Raw genomic sequence first — 24463 nt, forward strand, 5'->3', positions numbered from 1 at the left:
GCCACTTTGGGGTCCTGACCCACAGTTTGAGAGCCGCTGGACTAGATGATTTAATGAGATCAGAGATATCGAACTGTAGATTTTATTAAAGGGACTGTTAATAGACTGAAGGACCTCAGTCTCTCATTGAAACATGTTTGAGACCTGAAACCTTTTCTTTTTTTAAACAAAATTTTTCAACATCCTGCTTTAAAAAGTGTACTGTAAAAACCTCTGGCATTTCTTCTTGTTTTCCACAGCCTACAAGCATAACTTATCTTAAATGATTGACACTACAGCCCATACTACCTCACTAGGCTTCCTACTGGTTTTAATACATAAATTAAGAGGGGTGACAAAATTATGCACAATAGAGTCATCCAGGTAGGGGAGTAATTTGTTCCATACAATCTTTGAGGCTCTCATTCCCTTCCCATTGGTAGCCTCCAATGGCAAACACACACTTTATGGGCTTTAATACTATTAACTGATATTTCCAGAAAAAGTAGCATTGACATCTAATTTTAACCCACTACTAGGAGTGGAACCACCACAGCTGACACTATTCCCATGGTTTAAAAACAATGACTGGGGTCAAGGAGATCATTACTTTTGGTTCTGCCAGAACTGTTCCATCACAACCTTCAACCATTCCTCAAAAAGAGATGACTTGGGCAGAGCAATAGTTGAGAACAAGGACAAGAAGTTTTAAGCAACATCCTACCCTTCTTGGAGTTGTTCATCAATGCCTTCCCTTCAACAATAGCCTAGCATATTCCCACTTTATTAAACAAGTTATGGAACAAATCTGTAGGCTTGTACCCTGCAGGACCCTCAGAATCTATGTCCAATCTGTCAAAGCTCAAGTAGGAAAGATGGTGCCAATCATGCACGGTTTTGTCACTACAAAGACAGCTTAGTCTAAAGCCAAGTGGTTTTATCTGCAAGTAATTTTAAGTCATTCAAAATAATAAACCTGTGACTGTTGCTAGATTAAAACAGCCTCAGTTAGCCAGGCTGTTCATCTTCTGGAAAGGTGCGGCTGATCAGAACTTTGAGGATGCTATGATGAAGATACCTTCTTTCTCCTGTACAGCGAGTAGTTTTCAAAATTTGTGCTACAATTGTTCAGCCTTAGAACAGGACTTCTCTGAGTAGCCTCCCTTTGCATGTTCCACTTCAGGTGTGCATGCACTCTACGTGCCTTTAATCTGAGATTTTTGGTAGCAGTGCCTCTTCGGCCCATGGACGTACACTAGACTTCCTCACGCCCATATAGAGGAGATACAGAGCTGTGCCCAAGAGGGCAAACCATCACCCTTCATTACTTAACTGTCCTGCAACAGAGCATCTAGCGTGCCTGCTTCAGGTTGACACTGTTTCCTTTTACTTTATAGCTCTATTTTGTTTTAGGATTTTTCTCCATTAAACCCCTCATTTCTATCCTCTCTTCCCTCCCTCCCTCCCCCATCTCCTCCCATCAAGAGATTCTGCTCAGGGGTAGTCATCAGTGTGGTATACCAGAGTCCCTGGGACTTGAGCACTGCCTCACATGCTTGGAATCTGTTGCAGATAGCAAATGACATTCACAGTGCATCCACTGTCTGGAAGACACATACACAGCTGAAAAGCATACCAGTTGCAGAAATTGGCAAAGCTCCAACTTGAGCATCAGTTCACAGAGTTTCCAAACACTTTGTTCTGGTATACACCTCCAGGCAGTCAGATGCTACTGCTCACACAGCAGTCTTAACAGTTTTAGATCAAGCTCTGAAGCCTGCTCCTCTTTCCAGGAATGTTGCTCTGGAGTCTTGAGTGGAGCACCAATAGGGACACTGCCCAAAGAGAGAGGTTACTTACCTTGTACATTTAGTTCTTAGAGATGTGTCCCCCTATGGTTGCTCCAGTACCCACCCTCCTTCTGCAGGACTTTATGGTGGAAAAGGAACCAAGAGTGTTTCACCCAAACAGCTTTGTATCTCCTTGGTACAATGTCTAGAGCACATGCTGAAAAGAGACTGCCACAAAAAAAAAAAAAAAAATCTCCCTAAGACACATGCAGACCTGAGGTGGAGTATCTATAGGGAAAGCCTCAAATACTCCAGTTACTGTACAAGGTAAGCAATCTCTCCTTCCACTACTACAGAGAAGTGAACTAGATTACTTTTTACTGTAAAGTGAATTAGAACACCACAGTGACCTCTGAATATTAAAGTCAAGAAAGTGGTGTTTTGGAATTACTATATCAACAGTAGATAAAAGGTTAACATAATATCCTACCAGACCATCAGCAGAATTATGTCCACACACACTCACTAAATTCATCCTCAGAAGCCTAAAGGATTCCATCAATCTTCAAAAAGGCCCTTCAGTGACAGAAGTACAATTTCTTAAAGTCTGTTAAAAATTCAGTTTAAAAACATTTGTGAACAAGTCAAGCAGACCATCCCTTTTCATGACACAAGCAGAGACAATATAGGCAATGGTACTGTTTGCCCATTTTAGTATTGGGAACACAAGCTTGGGGGTTATAAGCTTTTATCTGTTTGCCCAATTCTATTGTAGAAATTTCAACAATCCCAACACAGCCTTTCAAAACTGTAAAAGTAATCAGTTCACACAATTTGTTTGCTCTAAGCAGGATGGAGAATAAAAAGTGTGTGTGTGTATCACTATTAAAAAAAAACAAAAAACACATAGTCCAGGCTAGTGAAATGGTAGACTGACAGATTTGTTTTGCACTTTGTAGGGAAGAGACATCTAAGGGTTATCTTGATTGTTTTGAACTGCTGGCAAAAAAAGTAATTCTTCCGGGAGTGGAGATGTTAAAATGAAGGATCAAGGAGGGAATTAAAGGATGAAGTTAACACCTGTTTAAGTTACGAGTTTAAAAACTTGCCAGAAGTAGAATCTTATAAATTGTCACTTCAAATGTAAACAAACATTTTAATCTTACGAATATTAGAGCACAATTGTTTTTCTGGATTATATACCCCCCATTACATTTTTACTGACTAGTTATTTAATATGCTTTCCACTCTGTCAGTCACTCCTCCTTTTTATCACAGCGTCTCCTCATTTGCTTTATCAGTACAGGCTGTTAGAAATGAAACATGTAATAGAATTCCAATCTTTGAAATGCTTAAGCTAGAAATCTGAAACCTAAAGTCTAGATGACACTACTAGAAGGAAAGAAGTGGGTGCAGGAGATAAATGGAACTTCACTGCAGTGAAATACTATTATAAAAAAAAAAAAAAAAAAAAAAAAAAAACACACACACTCACCGGTCTGCTGGAGTTTAGTGTTTCCAGGAGATTCCCAGAAGTCCTTTGTAATTTTGTCTGTTCTGGTAGCTCACCTTCACATTTTTCTTATTTTCTCTTTTTATCAGTTATAATTTAGCATAGCACAGTCAAANCTGCTGCAGATCAGTGTGCCCATGAGATTCCCAGAAGTCCTTTGTAATTTTGTCTGTTCTGGTAGCTCACCTTCACATTTTTCTTATTTTCTCTTTTTATCAGTTATAATTTAGCATAGCACAGTCAAAAGGAGAACGAATAAGCACGTGATTGCTGGCAATTTGCAGCCTCATGCAGGTCACAAGTGGTTTACATACATGCTCTACAGAAGCCATTTGTAGAGTGGGAACAGTGTTAGGAATGACGTGGGGGCAAACAAAGCAGATTTAAAGGCAAGATTCCATGATAAATGTTGGAAACAGTCTTCTCTTCAGCAGTCTGTATAAGCAAGGGGATGTCATTTCTACAGTAGTTAACTACTAGATAAAAGGGGTGAGGGGAAGAGGGAGAGACAGCAGCTGCTGTCATGCAGTGCTGTAATGAATTTGGGGTCCCCTAGGTGTAGGAAGAGCTATTTAAAAAAAGTACTCAAATAACCAGTTTGAACTAAGTTGGAAAAAGACAGTATTTGTTGTGGAATTTCAAGTTAATATTTCTTTACTCGCTGATGTAACCAGTGCCAGGATGTGAAGTCTCCTTAATGCGTACATCTTTTAGACCCCATTAGAAAACAGCACAACATTTCCCACAAATGCATTGATTATCTGTGCGCAATACATACAGATAGGAAGATTCCCGCAGAAGAAACTGAAATATTTTAAGTTGTCAAAATATATAACCAAGGAAAGCAAGTCTATGCAATCTCTACATACTAGATATGTAAACATGAATACTGCCAGTTAGTAAATATTCTAGTATTTTTGGGGGGGAGGGGGCGGGAAGAAGTGTCCCAACATATATAAACATTCATACTTGAAGGTTGAGACACACCACTTATGCATATTCCTGTGTCCAAAGGCAACTCTGATGTAATTTGCCATCTAACTGCGAGATACAGGCTTAAAAAAAAAAAAAACAACAACAAAAAACAATACACACAAACCACTGGATGAAGGCCATACAATAGAGCAGGTGGCTGTGGTGGGATGCAGTCACCAGCAAAGTTCAGTAGTAACAGCCCGGTGAAAAACCCAAGCCTACCACTTCCAGCTGCTTGAAGGGGGGAAGGTATTCCAACCCAGGGTGAATTCCCTTAATTAGGGCTGATCTACATACAATATCTGCAATGATTTAACTACAAATTGTTTTTTAAATCTATTTACTTAAACCAATGTTTATCCCTGTACTGACACAAAATCTCAACTGTGTGGACACAAGTTAAATTTATTTACAACTGGACTGTGCTCATCAGAGGGCCTGACACTGGAATAAATGAACACATTTAATTTAAACTGTTGCAACTTTTACAATTACAAAAAAAAAAACTTATTAGCCAGAACCTGAGAACATCTGACCAATCTGAAATACTCTGACTATACGGGGAAGAGGGAGCCATTAAGTGAATCTCTTCTGCTCTCTCCAGTTGCATTTTGATGTTCCCTCTGTTGAACAGTTTCAGTGTACTTGTTCCAGACAGCTTTCCATAACAGAGAAAAAACAAGATTGTCAGTTTCAGTCCTGGCTAAAGAACTCCCCATGGCAGTAGTAAAATGGATGAATTTGCCAGTTTCACTCAGCTGTTACTTGGGAAAAATGTTAAAAAGCCCATCAGTTTATATTTGATCCACATTCAAGAGATCTTTATGGGGTGAGAAGACCGCCAGAAATTTGTTTCTGAATAAAAAGCTTAAATTACATAGTTACTAGCTGCTTAACTCTCCCTACTCACCAATACTAATATGCTATTTACAATTAAAGTGGATTTTTTTTTTTTTGAAACCCTGGTAACTCCAAGAACACATTTACAGATACTGACAAATGCTTTCAAGAGTGACTAGTGATTTCAGGTGCCTCAGTTCTGGGTATTTAAGTTTAGATACCTTTAAAGAGGCCTGATTTTCAGAGGGTAGAGAGCAGCAATATGAGAAATCAAACTCTTAATATGTTTCAAGCTGGACACGAAAACATCAAATCACTTTGAAAATCTTGGTCATTGTCAACTATCAAATTACAAGTATTGCTACATGGTGTGCTTTACAAAAAGCAGTTTGGACAGAGTGGTACATTTCCCATTAGGATTTGAGAGAAGTCCCATTTTAAAAATGTTTGTTTATACAGTAGTAACCCATTTATTACTTTACCTTAGGATCAGTTCATCTCTACCCAAAACCTTAAAGTCCGTTTCACTCAGGCGAACCTACAAAGCAAAAAAAAACAAAACCACAAACAATTTAACTGTTTGTCATTGCTACCAACAAAACAAGGAAAAAACATGGAAAATTTCAAAAACTTACCTTCTTTGGGAGAGGTTCTTCATTAGTCATTGTGAACTGAGGAAGGAAAAAAAACAAACATTACTTATTCTGCTTTGGTCCAGTTAGGGAGTTCAGAAAGTTAGCCCATCTTTGCATTCCCAGCCTTGATTTAAAAAAAAAAAAAACACAAAACCCAACAGTGAGGTCACATGCTGAAGTACACAACATCTGTTTGATAACAAGCCACCGTTACCATGCTAGTCACTCTTCCAGCACAAACATCAAGAGGTAGAATTCAAGTAACATTTTATTTTGGTGATACTATTGATACTGGTATTGTTATTTTTACTGTGACTAACAAAAGAATTGTCTGTTAAGACAATTTTCAATTTTAAATGTTTAATCTCATTTCTATTTTCACACGTGTAGAAGGAAAACTCTACACAGACACTTACATATTTAAGCAAACATCTATAATTTTGCTATTAACCCTGGTGAGAACTTCCAGAGAATACTCTTCCAGTTAATACTTATTTCTGCCATACATATGCAGTTTACTCTTCTTGTGAGACCGTTTGTAACTTTATTCTGTAGTACTGCTACCAATGTTTATGAAATGCAAAGTCCTCAGAAGAAGCCTCTCTACAGGTCATGCCTTGTAGCAACAGGTAATGACAGGCATAACAAAACCTAATGGGCAAAGGTCAAATACCATAAGAGACAATGGAAAAGCCAGCACCAAACTAGAGGATCACTTACTTAAAACTTTTTAGTCGGTTATAGTGTTTTAGAAGAAATACAGGAGCTCCATATAAAGGTCATAAACAGCAAAGATAGCAGTCAGGTCTTTTACATTTTCATTTATGCACAACATTAATTTCTTTGGCAGTCCACTACTGCAATGGTAAGACAGTCAGTCACAGGCCAATCTTGTTAACCAGGGTTTCTCACAAAAAAAATTTTTTAGTGGCCTCAGGGTGTGGCCATCAACTCTTGCTGGTGGCCACTATTTGTTTTTCTAAAGTTAATTAAGATTTTAGGAAAAACTGACAAATATGCATGTCCAATTGACTACAATTTATTTATGCAGGTTTTTTTGCAGACTCAATAATAAAAACTGATAGAAACAACTGTACATTTACTGGACCTAAACAGAATAGAACATGCAAGCCACCTTGTTTCTTGGTGTTTGTTTTTGCTTTTTTGCAGTTGCCTTTTCTTTAAGGCTTGCTAGTTAGTCTGCTTCTGTGAAAAGTGATATTTGTATGTTTGTTAACATCACTTTTCTCAACAGCAGACTTGCTAGCTAGCTGGGAGGCAGCAACAAGTGATATTAACAAACATACAAATATCACTTTTCACAACAGACTTACTCAGCCCTGGCAAGCCAGGAGACAAATTAAGCTCTGGATGGGGAGGCGGGTAGGGGAGCAGCACAGCGACTATGAGGGGAGTGGGGAAGAGAGATGAACAGGGAGCAGAGGGAGGCAGCAGGTGCTTGGTGGAATGGATGGGGGACCAAGGGAAGCAATGGAGGCCAGGGCAATGGGTTGGGGTCAGAGGGGTGAGCCTGCAGCTGGAGCCTGGGGACCAGAGGCCTGCAGCTACACCACCAAAGTGCGGGGCTGGAGGATGCAGTAGGGACCAGGAATGATGGAGGGGTTGGCCCAGGGCCAGCACCCACTACCATGTGGCCGAGGGCTGGGGTCTGAAACCCTGCAGCCAGGGGACGTAGCCCACTGCCTTCCTCCCAGGGCTGAAGCTGAAAGCCAGAAGTCCATGCCCTACCGCCCCCAGGAAGGTGGGGTACTCACACTGGCTGTCTGCTTCTCAGGTGTGTTTGGTTCCAGAGGGGGGCAAGGCCCAACCCCTGCTGACAGCACCAGCGGAAAGGCCCCCGTTTTGTCCCCCTCCCACACCAATCACCATCCAGGAGGCCCCACAAAAAGCCCCCCGTGGTCGCATTTGAGAAACACTGAAGTAGCTCCTGAGTAACATTTAGCCTGTTTGGAAAGTGGTACACAGGGAAAAGGTGAGAGAGACACTCCAGCTTTCCATAAGCCAAATAAGTCTTTTAAACAAAAAAAAGAGACTGATCCCCTCCTCCCTCTGAAGGAAAGCTTCAAAACTTGAAAGCTGCTGTGATTTAGATGAAAGGGAAAGTATAGCCACCAGAAAAGCATTTGTGGAGCAGGAAAGATGCTATGCAGTTGGAAGCAGCTCTACTTTTTTTAAAAAAAAGTGCAAGAACTCCTTTGCCAAACACTGAGATTCTGTTCTCAAAGATCCTAGTTAAAGGGCAGCAACAGAAAAACATTCCCCAAGAGCATTTAATAAAAAGGGAATAATAATGGTGCAATAGTCAACAGTTCTGTTTTCCCTAGAAAACTTTTCAAGACTGCATTCAGTTAAGTATCATTAACTTATCCATTATACTACTGATGTAGAGAAAAGGCAATCATATTTTGACTAATAGGTTTTCATTAGTTTTGCAAGACTGATCTAATAGATACCGGAGAGTTTTACTGAAAAAATGGCTTGGTTCCCAGAAAATACATTCATCGGATTTTACTTTTATTTCTTTATGTATTGTTTTAAGTGTGGAGGACGGGAAGTAAAGAATTTCTATCTAAAAAAGTTCCCATCTTGGGTGCACAGTTCAGTTCTCATAGATAATGTGCCTTTTAAAAGTTTTAGAGCTGAATGGCTAAGGCAAGAGGGTCATCAAATCACCTGCCCAAGGTGAACCTCTAAGGCACCCAGTTTCTGTAATCATTAGGATACGCTGCCTCATCTTGCATTTTATTACAAACACTGGAAGTGTTAACATGTTTGTCCTATAATTTGGTATTCATTAAAATGGGCCCTAGTCTATTATGAAATAGAGTCTATGGCTATGTCTGTACTACAGACTTCTGCTGAAATAGCTATGTCAGTCCAAGCAGTTATCAACCTATTTACCATTGTGAGCGAAAAATACAGCGCTTTCTGCGTTACGTGGGCCGTATCCACAACCTATATATACTACCTGTATGGCCCTGAGGATGTTACACAGGCTGCTGCTGTGCGCTGATTGTGCCACAAGCCGCTCATAGGTTGAGAACCACTGGTCCAGGGTATTGAGACATGATCCCTACCTGGCTGAACTCTACTTTTCCCCAGTAGATCAAGCTATATCAGCAGAGAGGGCTTGTCTACACAGTGCATTAGTGCACAACAGAGTGTAAATTATCATGTGCAGAAGCGTGTCACGCACTGTGTGCAACCTTGCTGACACAGACTAAGGCCTAGTCTACATTACGTGTTTAAACTGAATTTAGCCGCGTTAAACCGAATTAACTCTGCATCCGTCCACACAACGAAGCCCTTTATATCGATATAAAGGGCTCTTTAACCAATTTCTGTCCACCTCCCTGACGAGGAGAGTAGCGCTGAAAACAATATTGCCATGTCAGATTAAAGGTCAGTGTGGCTGCAATTAGATGGTATTGGCCTCCGGGCAGTATCCCACAGTGCACCATTGTGACCGCTCTGGAAAGCGATCTGAACTCGGATGCACTGGCCAGGTATGCAGGAAAAGCTCCAAACTTTTGAATTTTATTTCCTGTTTGCCCAGCGTGGAACTCTAGTCAGCATGGGTGGCGATGCAATCCCAAATCCAAAAAGAACTACAGCATGGACCATACGGGAGGTACTAGATCTGATTGCTGTATGGGGAGACAAATCTGTTCCATCAGAGCTCCGTTACAGAAGACGAAATGACAAAGCATTTTGAAAAAATCTCCAGGCTATGATAGACAGAGGCCACAGCAGGGACTCAGCCCAGTGCTGCGTGACAAGCATAACGGAAAACCAAAGAATCAAATGGACACTCATGGACAGAAAGAGGGGGTACTGAGGACTACAGCTATCCCAGTCTCTGCAGTCTCCAAAAAGTATTTGCATTCTTGGCTGAGCTCCCAATGCCTGAAGGGTCAAAAAACATTTTCCCGGGTATTTCAGGGTATATGTTGTCAATTTACACCCTCCCCCCACCCCCACAAAAAAGAAAAGGGAAAAAAATCATTTCTCGCCTTTTTTCAATGTCACCCTATGTCTACTGCATGCTGCTGGTAGACGGGGCGCTGCAGCGCTGAACACCAGCATCCCCTTCCCAGTGGCAGACGGTGCAAAATGACTGGTATCCATCGTCATCATCAGCCCGTGAGTGCTCCTGGCTGGCCTCGGTAAAAATGGGAATGACCTCCTGGTCATTCCCAGCAGACGAGTACAAAATGCTTGGTAACACATCCTCATGCCCCCCCCCACGTAGCAGCTGGAGGCTGTAGCTCCATCAGCCCCCCCCCGCCCCACTTCAGTCTAGAACAAAGAAAGATTCCTGCTATGCCTGGACCTATCATATGCAGCAGGCAGGCTGCATCCCCCTCATTTTATCTCACTAAAGTCAGGTGTTTCTTATTCCTGCAATTCTTGTTTACTTCATCACACAAAGGGGGACACTGCCACGGTGCCCGAGGAGGGTGGGGAGGAGGAAGCAACAGGTGGGATGTTTGTCAGGGGCACCCCCTAAATGGCATGCAAGCTCATCATTTCTTGTGGGATCTTGGGTCTGACACAGAGCAGGCTGTGCTCTCTGGTTCTCAGTAACACTTGTCCTCATATTCTATGCAGACGACTATTTTAGAACAAACAAGATAGGGATAGAACCGGGAGATCACATTCCATTTTTGTCCATGCACCCTCCGGTCCGACCTCAAGCAGGCTAGCTAGGTATGCACCCATTACATTCTGCTGCTGTCCAGTAACGACCTGATAACGTCATCGCCAAATTTCCATTGCAAACAGTGCATAAGATGACTGATAATCACATCTGTCACCTTTACAAGAATGCAGACAGTGAAACAGGGATGGTAACCGTCTCTGCTACCTTGCAAAGGCAATAATACTTGCTGTGTAGCATCGGCAGTACCGCCTCTGTACAGCAGCATCCAGTACAAATACAGTGACAGGCAAAAGCAAAACAGGCTCCGGTTGTCATGCTATGGCGTCTGCCAGGCAATCAGGGAAAGCCACAAAATGATTGTCTGCTGTTGCTTTCACAGAGGAAGGATTGAGTGATGACATTTACCCAGAATCACCCGCGACACTGTTTTTGCATTGGGATCTCAACCCAGAATTCCAATGGGCGGGGGAGACTGCAGGAACTATGGGATAGCTACCCACAGTGCAACGCTCTGGAAATTGACGCTAGCCTCTGTACATGGACGCACACCGCCGAATTAATGTGCTTAGTGTGGCTGCGTGCACTTAACTTTATATAATCTGTTTTAAACTAGTTTCTGTAAAATCTGAATAATCCCGTAGTGTAGACATACGCTAAAAGTTTCAAACAGTACTACGGCAATGTCAATTAGGGAACTTTTAGAGTTCACCAGCACAGTTTACCACACACTGCTGCACACAAGAATTTACATCCCCATTGGTGTTCACTAACATACTGTGTAGACAAGCCCACAGAATAAACTATGGAACGCATCTTTACCACTATAATCCACACCAGGAGAGCTCTGCCAGTGTCGTATATTGGTATACCTACACAGGTAAAACACACCTAGCAGAGACATAACTTGTGATAAGAGCAACTTGGACTCTGACTTCTGGTTTTTTAAAAAACCAAACACAGGAGAGAGGTACCAATGATTAGTTTTCATCTAAGAGGTAGAAGCAACAGCCTTCTTAGCTGTCCTCAGGACCAAACTTATCAGCATGTTACGAGCAATAAAGAAAACTTGCACTCAGAAAAGACAAAGATCATTAAGGGCAAGTCTATGCTTAAGATGCTGCATCAGCACAGCTACACCAGGTAGCACTTCAATGAAGACGCACAACCGACGGGAGACCTCTCCTATCCGAGCTGTGATGTTATGAGTGTAATATAATATTTCATTAAAAGGTGACACGGCCAGAAAGAATTAATTAACTCACAGACTGACCTGACTCATGGGTGAACCTTAAGGACTGGTTAGGAAGATATATAAAGGAATAGAGCTTTGAAATGCAAGTCTGCATTGTTAGAGGTAGAAGGGTAGATGTTTGCTCGGGTCTCGTGATGTAAGCGAACAAGTCTTGTCTATTGCTATAGTTTTAATTCAAAAATCAAAAAAGGAATATTAACATTTAGGAAGATACTTGAGTGAAATAGCTAAGAGGTGAAAACCCTGTCTATGTCTCTTTGAAGGTTGTGGTAACCTGTATTTGAACTGTTTAATGGATAAATTACCTTGTGCTAATTGCCAGGATGTTTGAAAGGAGTTAAGCTTATTGTTTTCTCAGGCCAAAAGGCTGCTGGAAATGTATAAGAACCCTGGGACATGATCCTACTTTATCTCAGATCTGCTTTGGGTTTCAAGAGGGGGAAACCTTAAGACAAAAGGATTGAGATCCCAAGTCACTGACTGGAGCCACCCTGAATATGGAAATTGGATTATAACCTATGGACTATTTCTAAAAGGACTTTTGGCAACTACAAGCTCACCTCTGTTATGCATCTGAACCTCAAGAATTGAATTCAAGTCTGTATGTATATTGATCTTTTAAACAACACACTCTCTCTTTTCTTTAATAAATTTTAGCTTAGTTAATAAGAATTGGCTATAGTGTGTATTTTGGATAAGATCGAAGTTATAAATGGACCTGGGTATGTGGCTGATCCTTTGGGATTGGAAGAACCTTTTCTTTTATATGATGAAGTAAGATTTTCAGTAATCATCATATCTGACAGGTGTGTCTGGATGGAGGTCTGAGTACTTTAAGGGAACTGCGTTGTTTGGACTTCTAAGTAACCAGTGAGCTACTACAGAAGCTATTTTGTGCTGGTTGGTAAATCTAAGGGTATGGCTACACTTGAAACTTCAAAGTGCTGCCACTGCAGCGCTCTGAAGTGTGAGTGTGGTCGCAGCACCAGCGCAGGAGAGAGCTCTCCCAGTGCTGCACGTACTCCACATCCTGATGGGGTTTAGCTTGCAGCGCTGAGAGCTGCGCTCCCAGCGCTGCGGCACTTTTTACACTGGCGCTTTACAGCGCTGTATTTTGCAGCACTCAGGGGGGTGTTTTTTTCACACCCCTGAGTGAGAAAGTTGCAGTGCTGTAAAGCGCCAGTGTAGCCAAGGCCTAAGTGTTTGAATAACCACCAGAGTCTGGGGTTTGTCTGCCCTGTTTTGTTTGCAGTTCACCCTGACTGAGTGACCTCAGATGGCTCCCAAGAGCAGCACTGTCACAACAGTTAACCCACCTACTGGAGAGGCAGTAGCTATGTTGGCGGGAGAGAACTTCTCCCACCAACACGGTCCTGTCTACACAGGGACTTAGGTTGGCATTACTACACTGCCCAGGGGGTGGTTTTTCACATCTCTGAATGACACAGTTATACAAATGCATGGACTATTTTTAAATTCATAACATAATACAGAATTCTGTTGATTTTAGTGTTAAGAGCTTAAATCCCACACTTTTTTCTAGTGCTCTATAAGATATACCTTCCTCCCAGACAGCAAAGAAAGTTTCCTTTTTTGTTTTGTTTCACAAGAGAAAGTTGCTCTTTGAAAGTCTGAGATTTAAAAAAACAAATGTTTCTTTTGAGTCATCAGTTACAAAATAAGTTTTTAAATTGTACCCATCCACTTGCCATGAGCAATTTGGGGTGGGGAGGGGGAGGAGAGGAAGACAACAAGTAATCAGTTATCATGCACCCTTGTGGAACATTTTCAAGATACTTAGTGCTTGGCTACACTGGCGCTTTACAGCGCTGCAACTTTCTCGCTCAGGGGTGCGAAAAAAACACCCCCTGAGCGCAGCAAGTTACAGCGCTGCAAAGCGCCAGTGTAAACGCGGCTCCCAGCACTGTAAGCTAATGCCCATGGGGAAGTGGAATGCCTGCAGCGCTGGGAGAGAGCGCCATGACCACACACACACTTCAAAATGCTGCCGCGGGAGCACTCCCGCAGCAGCACTGTGTAGCTCTAAGTGTAGCCCTAAGTGTAGCCATACCCGAAATTAAGCCTTGCAAAATCATCATGAAGGTTCTTCTCTCCCTCCATTCCACACTATTTAAGAACAAATATAATTCAAATACAGAAAGTGCACTTCCTAATAAAATGAATTTATGGTACACAACTGCCAAAAATATCTGCACTGATCATCAGAAATATACTGTATTTTTGAAGAGTTTCAATCAGAACATTTAAGAAAGGCCATGAAGGAATTTTCTGTTTGTCATCAAGTTTTCCACAGTGGCTATCAGAAGCTAATACTAGTTTATTTTTAATACAATTAATGTGAGTTTCTTCAGTTGTTCAAATCCCTTGTTTGGCCAACTACACTCCCAAATAAACCTTAATTCTGACACACAGTGTCAAGAATATATGTCCCAGACCACATCTATGTAATGTTATTCTACTTTCACGCTGCGGAGATCACTGTTAATGTTTTGCCCTAGAATCAAAGTTTGATAATCTGGGATGCACAGTGCTTTTTGCTTCTATTGGTGATGGACGTGAATAACTTTGAGAGTGTTACTGACTGTGTTGTAGGGGATGTGAAGATGGCAACGAATGCTGGAGACTTCTCTTAAGAGTACAGAAATAAGAAAAAGTTTTGGATGGATGGAAAGTATACTGCGGCAACTTAGTGAACACTGGAGGTTGCATGTTTATTACGAAAGTTTAGAGGGCCTACACAGCCTAAATTCTGCTCCATTGTGCATGTGTCACAATACAGCAATTACATTAGGTTAGATTACACTTTTTTGAATTACAGTATACACTTCCACACCTTAAACAGATGTGGCATTTTTTAATCACTGAAATGCCAGAGTCCTCAAAAGTCATTAACATACAAGAATCCAGCACAGCCCTCCAATCTTCTGAAATACCTTACATTACAAAACATAGTAGTTTAGAATTTGAGAAACTATCTTAAGGTCATGGTGTGATGTATACAAACAGTAGCAAACCTTAACTTTGTCATTACCTAGTTTGCAAGCAGGGTGGATTAATTAAAAATCAGATTTTAATCATTTACATTGATAAGCAGAAAACTTGTATTTAAGTCACTGATTTTAATCATGTTTTGCATTCATACTTCAGTTATTTTCCTAAAGAAAGTTACCAGTCAAGGAGAATCAACCTATTAAAACATGTTTTGCAACTAAATATAGCCTTTATGCTAAACGTAGCACTTTGCTAACCAGGATACATGATCCATACACATTTAAGCAATTATATAGCTTAACTTACGTTTATTCAAATTCTTAATTTTTATTTATGTTAGAAAATGGTGAGTGATGCATTTCTTATTTACTAGGTGCTTAATTTTTCTTGTGATGTGTCAAGCTCTATTTGGATAGAAATAGCAAACTCAAAATGCACAAAGAACATTTTAATTGTTTTCATTAAATACAATTCTTAGTTATGTATTTAGCGCATTTATCAAAACATGTTTTGCATTTAAAACTGATCATATGTAGTTCGTGAACTGAACTGATCATTTCTGGTCACCATGTCATTCAAGATTTTAGAACTATTAGATTTCATCCTCACATCTACTTTTTATATACAAATTGGAAAAGGAAAACGTATTTTTCAAATCCCAATTGGTTTCTTAACTTTCCGTGAGTAAGTCATTAAACTGAACTAGTTGAACAAACAAAAACAGAATGTTCTCTCTGCAGATGAGGCTACTGATGTCAAAAGATGGTTTAGCATTTCATCAAACTCTGGTTCCAGGTGCTTAGCTATTGACTTTCACTAGCTCAGTGGTTTCATTTTCTTTACAACCTGACATGTGCTGCTTAATGTTCTGTTCTGTATTTAAGTGATTAATAGATTATAGAAAGTTTGTCTTAACATAGGTGGTCAATTTCAAATTTTATGTTAAACAGGTTTTTTAAATAAAGCCTGTACTTAATTTACATAAAAAAATCCATTTTAAATTTAAATGGATTTTTATTCACCATTTGCAAGCATAATACTCCTAGATGTAGTTTTAAAAAATGATTTTTTTTAAACTAAACATAGGCTAGACACTGCAAAACGTTCTAGATAAGCACCTAGTAAGGCAAGGACTTAAAGTTTTTCATATTTTTAAAAACTGCACTAGCGATGTACTGTTTTCAGATGTGCAAAGCTATACTCACTCAGTGAAAGAGGGCTCCATAAAAGTACATACACCACACTGCTATGTTAGCCACACATAGAACAGTGGCAAAAAGTACTTAAAAGTTGCACCTGAAGTACAGTGCATGTACAAATTGCAATTATCAACCTCTCCACCTGGTTAAATAAAGACACTTTTCCTCAGAGTAAGTGGAGATACAGCTATTCAAACTTTTTAAAAAGGGAAGCATTTGCCACTGCCCCTCCCCCCCCACCCTTTTGAAAATGCCACCAAAGCCGTTTTGCTCAAACTTTCTAAAACTAGCCATTTGTGGGCAGAAACCATGCTCTGAGGTTTCAGTTCAATAGATAAAAATTTTGGAAAGCACTAAGCAACTGAAAATGGGATTGTAATGGAAATACTCAGTCTTGGTTTTACTAATTCCTTTTGCTCCAGGTGTTCTCATCCAGAAAGACCTTAAGTTATTTTACATCATAGGATGGAACTGGTAGAGGCCCCCTCTGTTTAGGTTGCCTACCACTTTTCATTATAAAAGGCTCACTTATTTTTGTAAGTAATTCTAACACATCTGCATTGTTCGGCATGTCTGAAATTCCCAAGGTTTTCGCCTTCCTGGATAGGGATGTGCCTTTCGCTTGTCTTATGAAAGACATGAGAAGTTATAATATGTTAGACAACTCTTTACCATATGCTACTTGTTTGCCTCACAAATCTTAGCAGCATACCAAAACAACAAAACGTGAGCATTCTAAAATAGATCCTAGTTGTGTGCCAAAGCTGCAGTAGCAGACACACCTTTGAGCTGCAAATGCCGTGGTGGGAGCACAGCTGTGCTCCATTCTTACAAGCATCTCTCTGGACCAAGCACAAGGCTTTAAGGCAGCAGTGGGCAAACTTTTTAGCCTTTGGGCCACAGCAGGGTTGCAGAACTGTATGGAGGGCCAGATAGAAAGTCCGTGCCTCCCCAAACAGCCTGGCCCCCACACCCTCCCACTTTCCCTCCTCTGACTGCCCCCCTCAGAAGCCCTGACCCATCCAACCTCCCCCCCGCACTTCTTGTCCCCTGACCACCACCTCCTGGGACCCCCCCCCCCAACCCTAACCCTAACCATTCCCCCAGAACCCCATCCCTATCCAACCCCCCCACTCCCTGTCCCCTGACTGCCCCAATCCCTATCCACACCCCTTGCCCCCGACAGGCCCCCCAGGGCTCCCACACCTATCCAACCCCCACCATCCCCTGACCATCACCACCCAGAACCTCCACCCCATCCAACCCCCCTGCCCCTTTACCATGCCGCTCAGAGCAGCATGTCTGGCAGCCGTGCCACTCAGCCGGAGCCAGATGCACCGCCCAGAGCACTGCCCATGTGGCTGTGGGGGCCAGGGGACAGTGGGGAAGGGGCCAGGGGCTAGCCTCCCTGGCCAGGAGCTCAGGGGCCAGGCAGGACAGTCCATGGGCTGGACGTGGCCCACAGGGCGTAGTTTGCCCACCTCTGCTTTAGGGGCACTATACCAATCAGAGCCAGGCCACATTGCCTCCACCCTAGCAAAAGTTACCAGCAGCTAATCAACCAAGTTGTTTCTCCTGCTGCAAACTACTGTAGTAAGAGTCCTGAGGCAATGAAGGTTCAGAGTTCAAACCATGCTGCTATATGAATAATGATGCATGCCAATGATGCTATATGCATAATGTTAACACTTTAAGAACTACGAAATTAGTCTATATTAAAACAGTTATTTAGGTTGCAAAGCCACATGGCTCAAACATTAGGAAATACCAGATTAAAATTTCTTGTGCACTCTTAATTCTCCCCCCTTGTGTATATGCATGATATAACCTTTAATCTGATTGTGTGTGTTTCCCCCCACCCCCGAGCTAATATTATTCAGTGCACAGGATAGATGCACACACCAGGGGGTGAATTCATGTTGCATGAGCAACTGTACATGAAGCATTTCTTAACTTACGGGGTTGACTTTGCAACCTAAATAGCTAACTTTCTCTTAATAGTTTTTTTTGCACATATATATATTTCACCCTATTACTGAAACATGGAAGACTTTCTGCATTAGCAATACTTCACAGTATTTTCACAATTTAAACATGAGAGGTTTAGATATACAGAGCAGACTGATAGCAGCACCCTAGTAGTCAACATTTTGAGATGCATTAGGTAATTCCTCAAAACTACTGACACCTCTACAGCAGCATGAAGGAGTGTCAGAAGCCAACCTAAATTTGTTTTATGTCTTTGAACACTGACTGGCTGTTTTAAATTGCTTACTGTTTTGTCAGTATACATACGTGGATATGGGAAAAGAAAAAAAAAAAAAATCAGTAAAGCAACAATCCTATAAATACTTAAGCAAGAGGTATTCTTACTCAATGTGTAAAGTTACTGCATTCTTAATTATTTGCAAGCTCAAGGCCTAAGGGGTCTTGTTTGTTATTTTATCAATTTTTATTATTTTAAATGACATTAACATGCCAATAGTAAGATGGTGGTCCATTAGCATGTTTTCTTACCCATCTCCAAGACACTGACCACAGTACATAGAATATGTTAACTAAAAAATAAAGTTATTCTTTGTGCTTTGCTTTAAAACAAAAAGTAAACAACTTTAAATACTGTGCAACAGCTAAAGATGCCTCCCCTCAGTTGTCTCTCAACTGAAAGAACATTCAAGCTCACTGCTAAGGTGACTAGTTTTCTGCAAGAGCATGACAATGTCATTTTCTAAGAATAAAAGAATTTCCGTGGTTTAAAGAATAATAAATATGCCCTACTGAAATAAACACAAATTTAGTGTTTATAGATGTACATTTTAGTATGATAATGAATAAATTATGTCATCTTAACCCAAAAATTCATTCTGTAGACAAATGGCAGCTTGTCAAGTTTCCAGCCTTTTACTTTAGCTCTCAGTAATATGAAGATACAAATAGGTGAAATATTAATGTAACACATCATAGATAGCTGGAACACAGGATGGGTTTTTATTTTAAATTTCTATGTAAATTCTTAAAGTTTATTACAAGCTAATTATAGCAGCTGTTACTTTGCCATATTTGATGAATGAATTAAAAGGCTCATGCCTGAGGATCATCATGTTCTATTTTATCTCACATGCCACTTTACAATATTTTGTCATCAGTACTGTAATATTTTAAGCGATATAAAAGATACAGAGGTAAAATTATGCAGTTAAATGCAATTGTTTTGGTTAAAACATTGCTTTACAGGCTTTTTTTAAAATACCTGGCAGCTAATATTTATGTTATAATCTGTGTAGAAACCCCCACAACAGGTATCAATGTCTCCAAAACATGGCCCCGGATCTGCAAAGATTTCTTCACATACTCAACTTTAGGCACGGTGACTAGTCCCGCCGCCTTCCCGGAACCAACGCACAATGCGTAAAACTAAGCATGTGCATCAGCCTTCGCAGGACGGGATCCCAAGTGAGCGGCGCCTCCACATTCAGCCGGCGAACCCCGCCGCCGCCCTGAACAGGCCATTGGAAACCGTTCAGCTCTCCCGCCCGGCCGCAGCAAGACAGGCCGTTTGACAGCGCAGCGCGCAGGCCTCTCCCTGCGGCGGGGACGCGGCTCACTGCCGGTGGAAAGGGGCAAAGCCCTCGAACGGCTCCAGATCCCGCTCGGCCCTCCCTGGCCGCATTCGCCGCCTCCTACAAGAGAAATCGGGGCCTCCTCAGCCGGCGGGTGGGGACAATGGACGCCCCCGGGGCCGGGCCGTGACTCACGCACCCAGCCGAGCTCTCGTCTGCGCCTCACACAAAATGGCTCTAGGTGCGTCTGCCCCTGCCCCGGTAGGTAACGGCCAGAGCCGCCGGGCTCAGAGCCCCCAGCCCCAAGAGCAGCAGGGCGGGGACACGCTGGTGCCCGGTGCGCACGGCCCCCGCTCCAGCGGCCACATCCCGCGCGGAGGAGAAGGAGACGGCAGCGGCCCGGAGAAGGCCAGTCGGTCACTCACCTCCTGCTTGCGGCGCGGAGGCCTCACTGTCCCTGCGCACCGACTGCCCGGGCCTGGCCCGTCACATCAAGGGCGGCACCTTCCACACCCGCCTCAGCGACCAGACCCGGGGCCCCCACGGTCCGCCGCCTCCCCCACCCCGCGCTGCCGCCCGCTCTTTATTTGCGGATTCTCTGCGCTACAAAATGGCGCCGAAGGAGGAAACGCGAGTGCCGCCGCCCCGCCCCCAGCCCGCCCCTGGGGGGAGGAGTCGCTGCCGCCACCGCCTGCAGGGCTCGCCGCGCGCAGGAGGGGGGAGGCGCAGCAGCTGCAGAGCGCGACCCACCGGCGATGCCCCCTGTCTCGCGCCGGCTTTACTCACCCGACGGCGGCGCGGGAGTAGCTTCTCTTCTTCGGCTCCGCGCCGGAACTACTTCTCAAACGCCTCTCCTCCTCCCTGTGGAGTCCCGGCCCAGAGCCACCGCCTTCCCACGGCGTCGCGCCTGTTAAGGGGCGGTTAACCTGACAGTTGAATGGACATCGCATGGGGCAGCCGAACATCGGATAGGAGCATGGGGGGGAGACGCGGAGGGATACTACCTGCTGACATGAGGCTTCGAGTGGAAGAAGACAAAGACAACCATTTTAGTCCGCAAGCAGAGGCGGCGCTGTTGGCCCGAAGCCTAGAGCGGGGTGACCCCCCCGTAGCCGCTTACACTTCTCTTCCGTGGCAAGCTCCAAACCGACCACCCCGAGAGCATCCGCGGAGGTGGCGCTGGGAGCTTCGTGGCCTCACCTCCGCCCTTCCTCAGAGAGAGCAAGTGCTATGTCCACTGCATGGCTCTCTCGCTAACAGAAGTTGGCCCCATAAAAGGCATGACCTTAGCCACTGTGTCTCGCTGGGACCACACGCATTTTTAACCCCCCCCTCCCCCGAACCATCCTTTGGATTTGGAGGCGCCCTTGGTGTTGCTTTTAAAGGGTCACCAAAAAGATAAAACACGTTGAGAAGCAAAGTTACTTGTTGCTACTAGCCAGCTTACTAAACTAAAAGGAATTTTTATTTTCACCTTTTACATGGTTTACTTTTTGCTTTTTTCTCAGCGTTTAGAGTGGAAATTAGACAGTTTCAGTTGTCCAGTACAATGTTCGGTCTTCAGGCAGTAAACTGCAAGGAAATGTTTAGATCCTATTAGTGTTCAAAAGAAAAAAAATTTTTCTATTGATTTTAAAATTTGGAAAAAATTGCCTAATGTTGGCACAGTTTGAACAGCTACTGTCTAAATTTCATTTTGTGGTGCTCTTTATGTACTATCCATTATTTCTAGCTTTAAAGATGTTCAGCTGCCAAAAATGTTCCCTCCCTACTAATTCAACCTCAATAAAGGTTCTCTGGGTCAAATTAGGCCCTCTGTTACACCTGTGTCACTGGGTTGTACAGGCATAACTGATTAGAAATCAATAAGGAATTCTAGTGTTGATGCACAAGGAATAACAGAATCCATCCAGTCCATTCTCTCTCAGCTGTGTTAACTGAACTCTAGCACTAGAAGGAGTAAAAAGCAGTACAGATGTATTTGTCCCTAGAGGGCAGATCTGATTGTGAAAATATATACAGAAAATGGATCTGTTGAATAAGAAAATTCTATTTTTACTTAGTTACTGTTCACAGCAAAAGTGCACTTTACATTACTTGTTTCCTTTTAATAATATTAAAAAAAAAAATTAAGGGTGGTAGTGTGGGAAATAACCCTAAGCACAATTTAAATCAAAATGGTTTGTGCTGTGACCAGCATTGAATGATATAAGACTCTTTGGAAGTCCTACTTTAATCTGTAGATACCCTCAAAGTTTGAAATTAAAGAGAAGCATTTAGCTTTGATGGTGCCTCCTGTGGTTCCTTGCTGCCTTGCATACCCTTCCTCCACCCCCCACTCTCACCCCCAATCTTGCAGAAGTTTATTTCAAGTTCTTGCATTTTGTATTAAATTATAACATATTCTAAGTCTGGGAGGGCTGCTGTTTTATCAGGCTAGTTTGTAATATAAACATTAGTATAAGTGGAACACTTATTTATTCAATCATACAGTGAGACTGCTCACACTCTACAAAACTGGGAATTTATATATAAAGCAATTAGGACAAGAAGTGGGAGATTTATACAATGGAAAAGGGAAGATTTCCCACTTTAAAATAATAATGGACAGTTATTTTAGGTAATTTATATTCCATACATAAATTACCTAAAATTGTTTTCCCATGTATAAATCATAGTTTTAAATGTAAGACATCTCAAGATTTCCAGAGCTAGAAGTAAGTACTGTTTATGTCATTGGCAAACCAGGAATCCCTCTTCTCTAATGATATGAAGCTCATACCAAGCTCTGGTGAGTTGTGAGATGTTGGACTTTAAATGTCATTGGTACATATTATCCATTTTGTGTGTGTGTGTGTGTGTTGGGCGTTTTTACAATAGGTTAAAAAAGAAAATATTTCTTTCTTGTTGCTGTTATTTTATTTAAAGGAAGTATGAGAATGCCTAGCTTCCCTGGGTTTGAGGCTCAGGCTGAGACTTTGGTATGTAATAGTAGCTGAGGGAAGTATGGATGTTACAGTGAAAAGTTAAAACAATGAGGAGTCCTTGTGACACCTTAGAGACTAACACATTTATTTGGGCATAAGCTTTCATGGGCTAGAAACCACTTCATCAGATGCATGGAGTGGAAAATACAGTAGCAATGTAGTGAAAAGTTAGTTGCTGAATGAGTTTAGGAAGCAGCTGAATGGAGGTTTTGTGGATCTCAGCCGTGCCTAAGTCCCTTTGTGGATCTGAGTCTTCCTGTATTGCACTTGCTTTTAGTGGAAAAGTTGTTTTAAAAGAAGAGAGAGAGAAAATCTCTTGAGAAGAGAGCACCATCTGGCATTAGAGTAGAATCAAAAAGTCTACAATTGCCAGTATGCCAAAGATGTTTTCATCCAACTACTAGTCTTGCTTAGCTTCCAAGATCAGGCCTGTTCAGAGTGGTATGGTTATAGACAGTTTTAATTGTTGCTTTTAATCTTTTCATCCTCTTATTCTGTTGTAGGTTCTGTAGTTAATAGTACATTGCACATTAACCTAATCATTCTACTGCTGAGAGGCTTGCAACTAGAGTGCTTCTTCACTTATCCAGCTCTGGATTTTTTATTTTGCTTTTGGCTTTTCAGCATGGAGGCAGATTAGAACAAAACAAACTTTTTAAAACATTTAAAAGCAAAAGCCTGTATATGTCAATAATAGAGATTTTTTTTTTTTAAGTAGAAAAGTGGTCTTAAATGACTGTTACTACTTTTATTTGTGTGTTCTCTCCCTTCTTGTTCTTCATTTGGGCTGGTCCTGACCTCTTCTATAATTGCATGGCATGCAGGTTCTCTAGGCAGCCAGCACCTGAGATGCATCTTGCAGAGCTAGAGCTAGAGCTGCTATTATATAACTTGAATAGCTGGCATGGGATGGTTGGGTCCACTAAGCAAGCAGGAGAGGAGCAGTTGGGCTCTGAGTATAGTATATTGCTACAGTTGTCTCCTGCTGCCATGCAGCCTGGACAAATTTACAAACACAAGTATAGTCCTTGCCAAAAAAAAAAAAAGTGGTGCAGTATTGCCAACCCCAAGTATTTAAAATTAATGAGTCAGACCAGACCGCCAAAGTCATAAGATTGTCTTAAAAATCATGGGATTTTTAAAAAAAGTAATAAATTTGGGGTTCTTATTTATTGTCAGTCTTCTGAGCCATGCGCTTGATTTGTGTTATCAAACTTTTCTCTGTAACTAGGAGGGCTAAAAACTTAGTTTAAAAATCAGGGCTTTGGAGTGGAGCCCGGAGCTGGAGCAGCTCCAGAGCAGTGGAGCTGCAGGTTTTTGCCTGGAGCTAGAGCGGAGCTGGAGCATAGCTCCAAAGCCCTGTTAAAAATAAATAGCTGAGATTCCCATTAAATAGTCTGGCTCCAGAAATTGAAGGTTTAAGAAAATAAAATATTGTGAGGAAAAAAGGCAAAAGTTGGCAACAGCTCTGATGGCAGCTGTGATCTGTAACCTTGAAGAGCTAGGCAGCAACAGCTAAGAGAAAATAAGGGTTACAGCACTATTCAGAAAAGAAAATGGAAGAAGTCAAGATAGAAGGGTCAATACAGTTTCCATAAAGCACTGGTAGTCGGCAAGAACCTTAAAAGAGCAGGACCTGAAGAAAGGCTGATCAGATCATGAAAAGTCAGACTCTGATTTATTTACTGGGAAAAAATTCCCCAGTAGAAAGGAGAGTAGGAATGAATCAATACCCCTCACCTAGTTCTATAGACAATGAGGTGTGGAAGGAGCAAGGAATGAGAAACAGGCAAGAGCTTTTTCAGGGACTATGGGGAAGGGATATTTTGTCTGTCACTAGGGTGACCAGATAGCAAGTGTGAAAAATCAGGACGGGGTGAGAGGTAATAGGAGACCATATTAAAAAAAAGCCCTGAATACTGGTACTGTCCCTATAAAATCGGGACATCTGGTCACCCTACCTGTCACCAACAGGAAAGGCAATCCAACAGAATATATGGATCAGTGAAACCACTGGGCAGCAGGAAAGTGATATGG

The 24463-nt window shown here is 42.1% G+C and overlaps 1 protein-coding gene across 2 annotated transcripts in view; it reads right to left on the bottom strand.

The window, feature by feature from the left end:
- Nucleotides 1–20248, bottom strand: part of WTAP (WT1 associated protein) — a 41051-nt gene extending 20803 nt beyond the window's left edge. Inside the window, exons 1-3 of one of the 2 annotated variants that reach the window (XM_032772640.2) lie at nucleotides 20226–20248; nucleotides 5733–5768; nucleotides 5580–5635 (exon numbers count right to left, since the gene is read on the bottom strand). In XM_032772640.2, coding sequence (XP_032628531.1) covers nucleotides 5580–5635; nucleotides 5733–5762 — 86 coding nt within the window. In that variant the 5' untranslated portion in view covers nucleotides 5763–5768; nucleotides 20226–20248. Of the gene's footprint in view, nucleotides 1–5579; nucleotides 5636–5732; nucleotides 5769–19864; nucleotides 20093–20225 lie in introns of those variants that run through there. The other variant, XM_032772637.2, reaches the window with a different exon arrangement.
- Between the last annotated feature and the right edge of the window lie 4215 nt (nucleotides 20249–24463).

The sequence above is a fragment of the Chelonoidis abingdonii genome, chromosome 3, assembly GCF_003597395.2.
Source record: "Chelonoidis abingdonii isolate Lonesome George chromosome 3, CheloAbing_2.0, whole genome shotgun sequence".
Taxonomy (NCBI): domain Eukaryota; kingdom Metazoa; phylum Chordata; order Testudines; family Testudinidae; genus Chelonoidis; species Chelonoidis abingdonii.